Raw genomic sequence first — 15,021 nt, forward strand, 5'->3', positions numbered from 1 at the left:
AACCTCAAAATCTGTGTAGTCGAAAACTGTAGAAAACACTGTAATATTCGTATATTGGGTATAATCCACTATCATTCTGATCCATATTAAGGTTTCTGGAAACTTACTGTAATGATTTATTATACAGATACATGTAGAAACATTAGGAACTTTGTAGATTCTGTCACTATGGTTTGTGTATGTGTAATCGCATATTCGAGTTTGATCTACTCCAATCGAGCGGCCGGTCGATCGATTGTTTCTTGTATGTTTGGAAGTGTTCCATTTAGAGTGCTTCAAAAGCATTTACAGAAGTCGATATTTCTAGAATGATTGTCGAACAGTATATATATCGAGCTAACAGGCCGAGAGGCGAGATAGAGTGCAGTAAGAGAATGTAGAGTGTAGGTTAGAGTGGGTGTTACAGTGAGCTGAGGAGTTGGTTGATATCTGAATTTGTCAGAATCTACCTGAATGAGAGAGTAGTTAGTCTTGTCTTGTGATGGTAAAGTGAATAATGTCATTGTGAGAATTGGGTTGATATCTGTACTGTCATAATCGACTGTATGATGGTGAAGTGAATAACCAGTGTTACTGTAGAACTTGTTGATATCTGTATTTGGTAGAATCGACAGTGAATTGCTTCAGTGTGTTTCCATTAATAGTGTTATGTACAATTGTGTGTTTTAAGGAATAGACTTAGCGGCAATAAAGTGGTTTTATGCAATGACGTGAACGTATCTCGTGTGATATTTATTCACACGAACATAAAATCGGATTGAGAATGATACTCTCAGGAACTGACACCTATATGGACCGCTATAGAGAGCTCAAATATGTCACCAAACGAACAGTAGCAACTACCAAGGACATTTACTTTCACGACCTCTGTAAAGGATTAGGTCAATCCGGAGGAGCCAATCCTATCTATAGGTTTGCCAGATCTCGTCATCGCGCCACCATGCCACCTGATCAAGGGTGAAGTGGGCAGCTCCTTCGAAATCCGTCGCATATACTTACACTATGGCGTGTGGACACCTTAATGCCATTTGTCATGAGTAGTTCTCACATCTGCGTATCCATGTAGGGTGCAGTTCCACTCATCACGCCTGTCGAGGTTGTATCTGCCATTCGCGCAATGAAAGACCTGATGACATCCCTGGTGAAGTTCGAAAGGAGATGGGGTGATGTGGGACTCAATTTCTAGCGGAATTCTTCAACAAATGCATTGAGAACAATGAGATATCATCCACCTGGAAGACCACTATCATCACGCCAATCTAGAAAGGCAAGAGCGAGGTTACTATCTGCGGCAACTACCACCCAGTTCGTGTCCTCTGCCACACCATGATAATATTTGAGTGAGTGGTTGATTCACGCCTACGAAGCATCATTACTGTCTTATCAAACCAGGGTGGCTTCATCAAAGGCCTCACTCCAGGCAAATGCTGGGGCTGTACCTTAATTAAGGCCACGGCCGCTTCATTCCAACTCCTAGGCCTTTCCTATCCCATCGTCGCCATAAGACCTATCTGTGTCGGTGCGACGTAAAGCCCCTAGCATAAAAGGCCGTGGGGAAAAAATACGCTATCCACATGTCGTGTTGCTTTCAGAGAGGCACAGATAGAAGAGAAGAACGATCCATATGCCCTTTCAATAGTTAGAAAAGGCATTTGACCAGGTCCCCCATGAATTAATCTGGTATTCGCTCCGTACGCATGGTGCCCCAGAGGAATATGTCCGTTAGGTTCAGCCCCTTTTCCAAAACTCTGCAAGCTCTGTCCGCTGTGCAGCTATCGTCATAGCACCCTTTGACATTCGAGTCGGAGTTCGTCAAGGATCCGCTCTGTTACCACTCCTATGCATCTTGTACATGGACGCAGTAACCACGGACTTGCATCACTCCATCTATGGACACTTTTCTATGCAGATGATGTTATGCTGTACAATGACTCACGAAACAAGATTCATGAATTGGTTGCCCAATGGAAAACAAGGCTGGAAACATTTGGATTGCAGATAAATCTCGCAAAAGTACAGAATATTTGAGATGATACGTCCAGACATGTCACAAAATTTGTCGACGACATCGCTCTACAGAAGATATCTGCGTTCCGTGTCCTTTGCTCCCGCGTGACAGGTAACGGTGATACAATTTTTGATGTTCCCGCACGAATAAACGCTGCCTAATTGAAGTAGGGCCAGTACTCGGGCGGCCTTTGTGACCGCATGATCCCGTTGTGTCTCAAATCGAACATCTGCCGCACAGTCGTTTACTCAGTGATTATGTAAAGGGTGGAATATTGGCCTACAAGAAAGAGAGACTAGCAGATCCTGCACGTAATGGGGATTCACATACTTAGAAGGAAGTTGGGAATCACGCGACTAGACCACACTAAGAATTGAGAGGTCACGAACACTGTGAGTTGCTCCAATTCCTGACAAAATGAGAGAAAGCAAGATTGAGGTGGTGTGGTCATGTGACCAGAGCTAACGCAGAATCTATCACGAAGTGAACATTTAATGTCAGCTCACATGGACAAAGGCCTCGAGGCCGTCCTTAAAAGCGGTGGATGAACTGCCTCAGGGAGGACATGAGAGCTGCAGGTGTTCATCCTGCCGACGCTAAAGACGGGGCAAAATGGAGGGCCATATGCAAGAAGGCAGACCCATCATAAATGGGAATAATACCAGGAAACGGATGAAAATGAAGATGATAGTTCCGTATCATCGCCAGTAGTTTAGTTTCTCGCAGTGGTTTGAATTGCATAAAAATCTGTGGTACCGTGGTTATAATCACGAAGTCAACAGTCACGTAAGTCTAGAAGTTTGCTTGTTTTATTTGCTTCCTTTCTTTTGTAATTCCCCATTCAATCACTACTGATCTGAATTTAGTGCAGGTAGCGACTTTTCTAAACAATTCTTAAATAATTTCAATAAAGTTGGAAATTTATCGAATATCACCCTTGTTAAATCATTCCAGTCCCTAACTCTTCTTCCTATAAACGAATATTTTCCCCAATTTGTCCTCTTGAATTCCTAAATGTATCTTCATATCATGATCTTTCCTACTTTTAAAAACACCACTCAAGGTTATTGGCCATCCCATAGCTCCACTGATAGCTTGAAACATACCCCTTAGTCGAGCAGCTTGTCTCCCTACTCTCAAGTCTTCCCAGCCCGAACTTCGAAACATTTCAATAGCACTACTGTTTTCACGGAATTTTGAATTATTTCCAGTTCTTGAATCAAGTAACACTGGAGAGGGTCTCATACATTGGAACAATACTCTAATTATAGCCTTACCAGTGACTTAGCAGAGGATTGAAATATTGAGGTCGTACATAACCAATTAAGTCATCCAGTCGTAAATTATGCCCTGATAATGAAAGGTAATATTGAACTTACCTGCTGAAAAGCTGCTTGGAATAAATTATCCGTAAACACGTTCCTGTGAAACAGAAAAGTTGTTGATTAGGATCTTATATAAGAAAGTAGTTTATAGGGATTTTCAAAATTTTCTGCTTGTAACTTACATAATATCCTGGACTAGAAACACAGATGAAGCTATAATACTTTGGTGCGGGAAATACTGCATAACTTTACTTCTGGCTCTGATAAACAACATTTCAAACCTTTTGATCGGGTGTAATTTAATTTCGAATATCGATCAATGAAGTACTTAATGTGGATCACATTCGTTCGATATAAATATTTCAGTGATCTCTCATGTTTGTGTTATTATATTCATTAAGACTGTTATTGTCCGCCTCTGTGGTGTAGCGGTTATTGTGATTAGCTGCCACCCCTGGAAGCCCGGGTTCGATTCCCTGATCGGCCACGAAATTTGAAAAGTGCTACGAGGACTGGACTGGGGTCCACTCAGCCTGGGGAGGTCAACTGAGTAGGAGGGAGTTCGATTCCCACCTCAGCCATCCTCGAAGTTGTTTTCTGTGGTTTCCCACTTCTCCTAACTTAAGGCCACGGCCGCTTCATTGCCCCCCCCCCCCCACAAGGCCCCTCTTCGGCATCGCAGTTGAGGCCGCCGGGGCGAGGTACCGGTTGTATCCCCGACCTAATGTCTACCTCTTCTACACTGGCAGCTACTATTACGACGGTGATTTTTTTCAATGAACGGGACTCGAACCGGCTAACCACAGACAATATAGACTTGACGCCTTAGCGATCATGGCAACCAGGCGAGCTATCTCATAAACCCTGACTATGGCCAAGAAATTTTCCCTTTGTCATATGCTTAATATAATATCGCATGCTTAGAGCTGACACAGCCTGGGTGACTTGCGTGCCAATTTCGATGTTCCAGTCTCATTAACAGGTAGCATTACTGTAGTTAACCGCAATCAGCGCCCCTATAACTCGAAACGAGAACTCTACTTCGAAGGATTACACGTTTGAAGTAATTTAACCGAATGAACTCATAATGTATTTATGAGAGTTATTTTTCATGCCAACATGAACGACATCGGATCCTAAGGATTTTCCCGGTTTTCAATAAATATCCATCGGGATAGAAACCACGATATTGTGTATACGAAACTAAAAAGTTAACCACTGTGATACTGGTGCGGCTAGGCCTTATCAACAACTTAGATATTCTCTCTCTCCATCCTTCTCTTAGGCTGGTCTGTCACCTTTAGCTGTTACGTTAATGGGATAGCTGGGTGTGGCTTTTGTTCTGTACATATTCACATATTAGCATATAGTTGCATTTGTTTGCCGTAGTTCATTCTCACGCCTACCTTAATGAATTCGTGTAATTAGGTAGAGTTTGATTTTAAAAAATCAGTTGCTTTTAGTAGAATCAGACCACTTTCCTTTTCACTTTCGATTAGCGTTAACCTTCCGTACACCAAGCGGCGTAAAAATGTACTCCATCAGTCATTTTTTAATTAAAGAGCCCGACGCAAGAACAAAACAGCTCCAAAATATAAAATGTTTCAGGAGACACAAAAAACTTAATTCAATATATACTGAAAAAGTAGGGGTTATCTACGTACACGAGCTATAATAAGTATGAAGTGGAACTGATGCGGGTTTTTTTACTGGACTCCTCCCAGTGTATTCGTACAACCGCTGGAGATGTCTTGTTTATTATGTTTATTATGGAGAATGCAATAACCAGTATTATTCACCTGAGTTATCAATGTAAGATACTTTATTATACAGCAGGTTTTCTGTGAGAGTAAATATCGTTGAAGTACAACAAGATTTATATACACAAAGGAAATGAGGTTCACACAAAGTTTTAAAGAAGGTTTTGAAGTAAGTTGTGTAGATCAAAAGCACTGTTCGTGTTACATTATGAACAATGATCTTGCGACTCGCATTCTGTACCAGGGCAAACATATTCTCTCCCGCTTTCGTTTTTCCTTCTCTACTACACCAAAGGTCCGGTCGCATGGGAATAAGCTGTGTCCGGAATCTGGATATCGGTGTATTATTTTCTCAAATCTCCCAAGTGCTTTGACAAGTGTGCCCAGAACAGATACAAGACTGTGATGTCATCACTTATCTCGCTTTGTAAGAAACGATTAAGTATGGTAATCACCTCATTTTGACCCTTTCTACCAATATTTTCTTCGTACATATGATAGAATGATTTATCTGTATTTATACAGTGTATACAAAAGTCATACAATCACAACAGCCTTTTATAAAATACGTCTCCACTCGAACATTGAACTATAGTCGCTTCAAAAAACAGACAGCTTCAGGAGCTTTCTGGGTTCATGCGCCGGCAGATAGAGCTTTTGTGAGGCAAGGCTGCAGTTTGTCCCCTCTCCTTTTCAATGTTTATATAGAACAGGCAGTAAAGGAAATCAAAAAGAAATTTGGAAAGGGAATCACAGTCCAAGGAGAGGAAATCAAAACCTTGAGATTTGCCGATGATATTGTTATTTTATCTGAGACTGCAGAAGATCTCGAGAAGTTGCTGAATGGTATGGATGAAGTCTTGGGTAAGGAGTACAAGATGAAAATAAATAAGTCCAAAACAAAAGTAATGGAGTGCAGTCGAACGAAGGCAGGTGATGTAGGAAATATTAGATTAGGAAATGAAGTCTTAAAGGAAGTAGATTAATATTGTTACTTGGGTAGTAAAATAACTAACGATGGCAGAAGTAAGGAGGACATAAAATGCAGACTAGCACAAGCAAGGAAGAGCTTTCTTAAGAAAAGAAATTTGCTCACTTCAAACATTCATATCGGAATTAGAAAGATGTTTTTGAAGACGTTCGTGTGGAGCGTGGCATTGTATGGAAGTGAAACATGGACTATAACTAGCTCAGAAAGAAAGAGAATAGAAGCTTTTGAAATGTGGTGTTACAGAAGAATGCTGAAGGTGAGATGTATAGATCGAATCACGAATGAAGAGATACTGAATCGAATTGGTGAGAGGAGATCGATTTGGCTAAATTTGACGAGAGGAAGAGATAGAATGATAGGACACATCTTAAGACACCCAGGACTTGTTCAGTTGGTTTTTGAAGGACGTGTAGGTGGTAAGAACGGTAGGGGTAGACCAAGGTATGAATATGACAAGCAGATTAGAGCAGATGTAGGATGCAATAGTTACGTAGAAATGAAAAGGTTAGCACAGGATAGGGTGGCAAGGAGAGCTGCATCAAACCAGTCTATGGACTGATGACTCAAACAACAACAATCTTGTTGAAGTGTTTACGAGCTGATGATGGCTTCAAGAGCCGAAACATCGCCACTTTTGTTTGATAAATAATATTTTTAGATTATAATATTGTGTATTGATTACGGGGTTGATATCTATATTGGCTATATTTTTTTCTCATATCATGATGCAGCCAAACGTAAAAACAAAACGGCATTTTTTAAATTTATTCATCTGAAAATGATGTGGGGTATATTAAAATTTGTACCCAGCTCGATAAAGTACGTACAGTGTTTATATTTCTCTGTGACTCTTCCCAAATCCACCTGCTAATTATTTCCTTTCTGCATCAACAATGCAATGTGTGTTTCTCTGACTACAATGTGTAATTTAATAGCATGACACAGAAATGATATATTGTTAGCTTGAGAATATAATCCAGGTAATCCGGAGGATTTGCAGGCTATAATGAATATGTTGTATACCACCATACCTCTTTTCCACAAGTTACCATGTTAGTCAAGTCCTCCCGAACAGGACTTGTATGTTGTTTCAGTTTCTGTGTCTGTATGTTCCTTACAAACATGTGATTTAGTTATTTGTTCCGGGTGACATAGATTTCGTGATGACTGTGAAAGAATTTCACACCATAAGCATGATTCATTTTAATGAATATTGAAATTTCACGACCGCATCGAAATCGACCTTCGACCTGTTAGGTCGTGTTACGTACATGAGTACGTATTGAAGAGGCTGATTTGTTTCCAGCAGCGTATATCTAATATCCTACCTGCCCTTAAAATAAACTTAAATACGAAGATTCATGAAAATCCCTTACTGCATTTTCCCGCGATGTTATAAAAACTGACAAAAATTAAACGGTACCTGGCACAGGCTATTATCTATCCTATTCGGTATACGAACCAAGTTTTAGGTTAATAATAAAACTACAGACGAAAAGACACTTATATAGAATATATAAAGATCAAATGCGAAGCAGGTTCTTAAATGGAATGCGCAAGGTCGGAGGAAGCACGGCAGACGCCGAATGACGTGGAAGAGATCCACGGACCAAGAGCTGGCAGCAGTCAACATGGCATGGCAAGAGGCAAAATATCAAGCCCAGAATAAAGTGCCGAGGAGGACCTTCATGGAGGCGCTATGTTGCACTGGGAATTGAAGAATGATTAATTGAGTGGCCCACCCCTCCCCTTCAGGAATTAGAATTAGGATAGGTCGATATATACTTATATAGAAATGACGTAAAAGAATGCTGGCGGCTAGTAAATTGATCCCTAATCAACTGCTTACAGGCGCGCCGAGTTCAAGTAATTACTGTGGGGGCATGGTTAACATGAACAAGGGCGTCTGGAATGAACTATTAATGGAAACATTCCTATATATTAAAATATTCATAATCAAACAGGAAAACAGAACAATAATAGAATTTGTTTCTCAAATACATTTTCTGAATGAATCTTATAAACAGAGTTTTCAATAATATTCACAAATAAACAAAAAAATATAACTTGTTGAATAAATGCAAATTGTGATGGAATGTATTATGTACAGAGTTATAAAAAACACCTACACGTAAACAGAAAAAGTAGAACTTGCTTCACAAATACATTTTCTGGATAAATGCCCTTTTACAGCGAACTCCACGTTTCATTGTAAAGGAACTTAGCATTGAGGAAGATAATTTTAGGGGCGGGGGAATGATATTCTGCCCTTCTAAGATCATCATTTGACCTAAAGTCGGCGCCACTGACTGCTTGCAATAGACTGGGCTTACTCGTCTCTTTGTTACGGGTTTACGATATCCGCCCTCTAAGGACAAGTACTCCAGACTCACACAGACAGAATAGTCAACACGCGCAACCCACGAGATATCGATCTCTCTGCCACGTGTATCCGGGCAACGTCACTTGATCCAACTAACCTCGGTCACGTCGTGAACGCAGACTGCTGCAACAGGCGCGTGCCAGGGCAGGGCAGCTGCAGATATTTGATACAAATTATGATTGATTGGATGATTTTATTATTAGAGGTACGGACAAGGACATCTTTGGATAATTGTTATTTTATATTTAAGAAAAATAACAAACTGAGGTTTGGGAGAATTGATCTCAAGTTAAATAACTGCCGTAAACTAGGGTCACTGGTCTGTTTCATGGTTTGACGCCCTTGATGTTATTTATGTTTAGTTAATGCGGTGACATCTTCAGCCATATAGTTTGGCTTTCCTGATCAGATTCGCTACCTCTCATATCAGGCAGTTTCTGAATTAGTCTCGCGAGGCTGAGCGAATCACCTTCCAGCTCTCAGTCCAGGATTAAAATTCATAGGCAAGTTCGCAAAGTCACAATAATAATAATAATAATAATAATAATAATAATAATAATAATAATAATAATAATAATAATAATAATAATAATAATAATAATAATAATAACGAGCGAGTTGGCCGTGCGGTTAGCGGCGCGTAGCAGTGAGCTTGCATTCGTGAGATAATGGTTTCGAACCCCACTGTTGGCAGCCCTGAAGATGGTTTTCCCATTTTCACACCACGCAAATGTTGGGATTGTAAATTAATTAAGGCCACAGCCGCTTCCTTCCCATTCGTAGCCCTTTCCTGTCCCATCGTCGCCATAAGACCTATCTGTGTCGGTGCGACGTAAAGCCAGGTGTAAGTAATAATAATAATAATAATAATAATAATAATAATAATAATAATAATAATAATAATGGGCTGTGGCCTCCGGTGGGGCCTAGCGCAAGTCGTTTTCTGGGAGGGAGGCTGTCTAGACGAGGAAGCTATACTGTGTTCTGTTCATCAAAGGAAGGTGTGGGTTCCATACTCCGTCAGAAATAGGGGACATTTAGATGAGAAACTTCCCTTCCTAGACAGCCACATAGCTGTTGGATTCATTCAGCCTGCAATAAAGAAATTATTATCAGATTAATTCCAGGGAGGATTGGAGGACGGGAAAATCAGTCGTTTATAGAATTAACCACTATCCTACTTCGAATCGACATAATGAACAGTGGAAACCTTTAACTTGTATTTATTTATTTATTTATTTATTTATTTATTTATTTATTTATTTATTTATTTATTTATTTGTGCCTTTATCAAGTGCTAAAAGAAAAACCTTGTATGAACTTGACTGCGGATTTTAACCCTGGACTGAGGGCTGGAAGGAGGTTTACTCAACCTCGCGAGACTAATTGAGAAACTGCCTGATGTGAGAGGTAGTGGATCTGGTCAAGAAAGCCAAACTATATGGCTGAGAATGTCAACGCATTAACCACGTGGCTTTCAGCATCTGCAGGCTATCTGACTGGATAGCAGTCATCTGGGCAGGCCAAATCCTTCATGAGCTGTTCATGCCATGGCGCTTTTTCTGATTCCTTTGAACTTATTCGCATTTTTTGTTTTTCTTCTTCTTCTCTTACCAATATCTCTTCAGCTTCTCGCTGTGTTCCTTTTTACGTTGTTCAGTCCGTCCTGTTTTTAGTCGGGCGGGTTTTACAGAAAATGTTTCTTTGTGAATTGTGGTTTTGCATTTTATTCTATCTTGAATGGCTTTTTATATGCCAATTTCATTTATGTCTTCAATGATTTCTTTTAGCCCGTTATTGTGATTTTTCATTGATAAGGCTAAGTTTAAAATTTTCACTGTGATCCTTTTATTATCCATTCTATATAAGTGACCACCTGATGGCATCTGTGATTTTTAATGTAACTTGATAGATTTGTTGTGATTTCTTTTTCATCCAAATTCCGCTTTCGCATTGTGGCCCTAAGATTTTTCTGAGGATTTTCCTTTCTTGTTTTCCGATCATCTTTATTTGAGATTTTCCACCAATTGTAATAGTTTCAGAAGCATGCCGTGCTTCTGTTTTAACTGCTGTGTTGTAATGTCGTAATTTTGCCTTATTTGATATAGTTCATTTATTGTATCTGTTCCAAGTAATTTTGTATGCTCTTTGAAGTTTTGCCGGTTTTTTGTTAGCTTGCTTATTTAACCGTGCTGGTTCAATAATTTCACCTAGATCTTACATTTGTCTACTTGGGCAATATTTTCATATTTGATGATTAGAGCCCGGATTTTTATGCATTAATAGGTTAGAATGCAAATTTTTTGAAGCGAGTAGCAAGTATAGTCTACCTTCACAACGTCTGTGCTAAGGGGTTTGCATAAATATTAGGAGTACGGCCCATCAGGACCTCTATAATTTATGTTACTCTTGCTACATTATGGAAGAGCGGGTGGCCGACACTTCCTACTAACCTAATTAGTTTGCAGTCTAACCTGTTACTGCATAAAAATCCGGGCTTTATTGATGATTAACGGTTGACTGTTGAAACCTGTTCTAGTCCCTTCCATATACTTCGTCATAAGAAATTTGGAGTCTTGTTTTGGCTGCTATTTATTTTGTTTTTGTTTAGGAGATAAACGATAAGGTATGAATGAACACGCTGGATGAAGTTATACGTCCACGAATGAACCACCTACTCTAGTGCCGTTATGCGAGACGAATGAAGGACGATAAGTTATACCTACGGTAGAACTTGGCAATCGAATGTCAGAGCGGAAGCAGACGTTACTTGAACTAGACTTTCTATGTTTTCAAGCTAAGAAGGGGAAAGGAATATGAAACTACAATGACAGTCGCAAGTACAGGATTACGGAGGTTGTAATTCGATTCGCAGAAGCTTTCAGACAAGCGCTATACAAACAAAGAAAAACTTTTTGTGAATAATATATTCGTCTACATTCCTTGGTCTCTGCCAATACTTCTCGTAGAATTCAATTGTACTGGTAAAACACTCTAAAGAAGTATTAGGTATATGCAGTATAGATATGGCTGACAAGAAGATGAGTGATAACACGGAAGATATATAATCGTCTAGTAGCAATGTCAAGATATACCTTTTCAAAGTCTACGAATTGAACTTGTTTATCTCTTTATTTTAACCTTTTTGAAAACCGATCAATTTTCATATCTTTAGGATTCCATAAAACACGGGTGAGATGTGAATAAAATCAAATATTTATATATAGCTGTTATAGGAAAGACACACGGAAAAAAATAAAGATTCGTTTCTTTTTACAAGTTGCTTTACGTCGCACCAGCGTAGACAGGTCTTATGGCGACGATGGGATAGGAAAGGGCTAGGAGTGGGAAGGAAGCGGCCATTCAAGGCACAGCTCTCGGCATTTGCCTGGTGTGAAAATGGGTAAAACGGAAAACCATTTTCAGGGCTGCCGATAGTGGGGTTCGAACCCACTATCTCACGAATGCGGGCTCAAAGCTGCCCGCCCCCAACCACAAGGCCTACTCGCTCGGTGGATTCAATTAATGATAAAGTGTTATGGTATGGCTAATTTCGTGATAGGGACACTTATGTTTAAAAGAACGACTTCCTAAACTTCTAGTGGTCAATAATGTTTCCTTAACCATGCGTATGGAAATGAAATTGAGTGACTATGAGCCTATGAATGTTATCAAATAAAAAAAAATGGTAGACTGTGTCGGTGACTCAAGCCACAGCGTTTATGGGCGTGAAAGTAGTAGCTAACTTTTGCACTGTTTTGGGTTCGCCATGAGATCTCTGTTGATCACGTCATTTGGACATATGCAATCGTTGTACAAGTGAGCAGTAGCAGGTCTAGCAGTGCCAAAACCTCGTCCGCTGAATGGCCAACATCCTGGCCTTAGGTTCAGAGGGCACTAGGTTCGATTCCCTATCTGATCGGGAATTTTCACTGGGTATAGATTATTCCTCTGGTTCGGTGACTGGGTGTTTGTATAAGGCGTGATCAACAAGTTTCCGTTTGAGGGTGTTCCTGCAGTGGACATGCAACGTAACGCGATTTCGATGCCGGTATATACGCATGGACATATAGGCAAAGGGATTAGTGTGGCAGTCATGTCGTGCCGAGGTGCGTGCGTTAAATGCAGACACATGAACTATGACGACGTTGTTACCAAAAGCGTCCAAACAGGACCAACGTGCTGTTATTCTGCTCTTGGCTGCCCAAGGACAAACACCGGTGGACATCCATCGGAGAATGAAGACTGTGTATGAGGCAGCTTGTCTATCGAAAACAACCGTTGTGGAAAGATGCACCAAGTTTCGTGCGGGTCGCGTTTCGACACCAGGCGCTGGTCGATTTGGGAGGCCAATCTCATCCATTATGGACAACAACAAGAGGCCGGTGGATGAGGCCTATAGTCCTGATCTCTCCCCATGCGATTATCGCACTTTCGGTCCCTTCGAAAAGGCGTCGACGCTTCCCGTCGGACGAGGATGTGCGGCAGGCGGTTACGAACTTCTTCACGCAGCAGGACACAGTGTGTTACCACACGGGGATCTTCAACCTGGTGGCGTCGGTGGGATGAGTGCCTCAATGCTCACGGCGATTTTGCCTCATTGGCATCCCGATCCAGGACTATGCGGCCGTCGAACGGAAAGTTTTTGATCGCCCCGTGTATTTGTCTCGATACACATCTACACACAACACATGAGGTCTATAGTCCTGATCTCTCCCCATGCGATTATCACGCCTTCGCTCCCTTCAAAAAGTCCTTGTAGTGTCGACGCTTCCTCTCGGACAAGGATGTGCAGCAGACACACATCTCTCAATACATCCGTCACACATAGGGTTGGCGGCAGAGAAGGCAACCGGCCGTAAAACTGGTCTGAATTCTAAAAAAAATTGCCGAACCGAGGTAACTCTGAGATGACGTGAAGAAGAAGAAGAAGACGTCAAAATCTTGCCCAGAAATTCTTAACAAACGATGATTATTTGCTTATTTTTATCAGATTACTTCTGTGCTTGTCCGACACTGCCCCGTAGAGATATAAAATGAGATGAATCTTCGCAGCAATATTTGACGACCGTTTGCCCTTCCGGACGTCAGCCTCATCAGAGGAGTTAATCAGATGAATCGAATGACGTGATGTATGGTATTACAGTAGGAAGGGACAGGGTGAAACACGGCTCCGGCACATGGCCTATTGCTGTCGATTAGCAACAAGGGGTCAGCGCAAGTCTTGTCGTCCCCATGCAACGAACGAATCACCATTAACAGTGTTACATGCCCTCACTCCATATGAACTATGCGGAGAGGTTTGGAATTGAATTTAGCCTTTTGACTCGCAAACTAGTCGTTAGAAATTGTATGCCATCACCCCTCCCGCTCTGGCGGCCTACATTCTGATGGTGAATTTTTTCAAACCGGCCAATCGCGGTCGGATAATATAGACTTGACGCTTTAACGATCAGAAAAATTCTGTCTGCAGGAAAATGTAGGAAATAATCTAAATGGAATGTCTTAATCTTAACTTTTTAAATAATAATAATAATAATAATAATAATAATAATAATAATAATAATAATAATAATAATAATAATAATAATAAGTACTGAAGAACAGATTCCCAAAGCGGGGACATAAGAAGTTGTCTGAAGTTGTTTGTATTGTTTGTATAAATATATATGTTGTAATTATTTCCGTTGTAAATATTTTGTAGATATATGTACCTGTAGTTTCATAATCAAGAGGGTGACTCCTTGCTTAGGCCGAGTCAGCCCATTATGTTACCGGCACAAACCGAGCGTTCCTAAATTGATAATAATAATAATAATAATAATAATAATAATAATAATAATAATAATAATAATAATAATAATAATATTGCCATTAGCTTTACGTCCTACTAACCAACTTATTGTTTTCGGAGACGCCGAGGTGCCGGAATTTATACCCGCTGGGTTCTTTTACGTACCAGTAAATCTACCGATACGAGGCTGATGTATTCGAGCAACTTCAAATACCACCGGAGTGAGCCAGGATCGAACCTGTCAAGTTGGGGTCAGAAGACCACCGCCTCAACCGTCTGAGCCACTCAGCCCGGCTTAAATTTTTTCATGGATATTTTACATTCCCTGAAAAGTGACGTTATAAATGCCATTAACTGAGCAATCGGTATTCAGGTAAATTTAAATTTCGTGTGACTGTTGCTTGCCCTTGTAAGGCAGACCCTGCGACGAGCTTGGGCGTTATTTGCCGTATATTTTATGATGTGGGATAGTATTGCATTGTGCAGGATTGCTGGAGACAGTACAAACACCCAGTCCCCGAGCCACGCGAATTAACCATTTAAGGTTAAAATCAGCGACCCGGCTGAGAATCGAACCCGCGTCCCTCTGAACCAAAGGTGACTACACCGACCATTCAGCCAAGGAGCCAGGCCATATCCAGGTAAGTGAGGTCGTTCGTGCATGGCAGCACAAGATACAGAAAGTACTTTTGTTCTTTTTGCATTCCAGTCTTCCTTACAATCCCCCTTCCCTTTAAAACATATTTCAACACGAGTACTT

The 15,021-nt window shown here is 40.7% G+C and overlaps 1 protein-coding gene across 3 annotated transcripts in view; it reads right to left on the bottom strand.

Moving 5' to 3' along the window:
• LOC136880953 (excitatory amino acid transporter) overlaps positions 1–15,021 on the bottom strand; it is a 273,345-nt gene that overhangs the window by 52,200 nt on the left and 206,124 nt on the right. For all 3 annotated transcript variants that reach the window (XM_067153499.2, XM_067153498.2, XM_067153497.2), the window contains one exon: positions 3,388–3,430. In XM_067153499.2, coding sequence (XP_067009600.2) covers positions 3,388–3,430 — 43 coding nt within the window. The remainder of the gene's footprint in view (positions 1–3,387; positions 3,431–15,021) is intronic.

This window comes from Anabrus simplex, chromosome 9 (assembly GCF_040414725.1).
Source record: "Anabrus simplex isolate iqAnaSimp1 chromosome 9, ASM4041472v1, whole genome shotgun sequence".
Taxonomy (NCBI): Eukaryota; Metazoa; Arthropoda; class Insecta; order Orthoptera; family Tettigoniidae; genus Anabrus; species Anabrus simplex.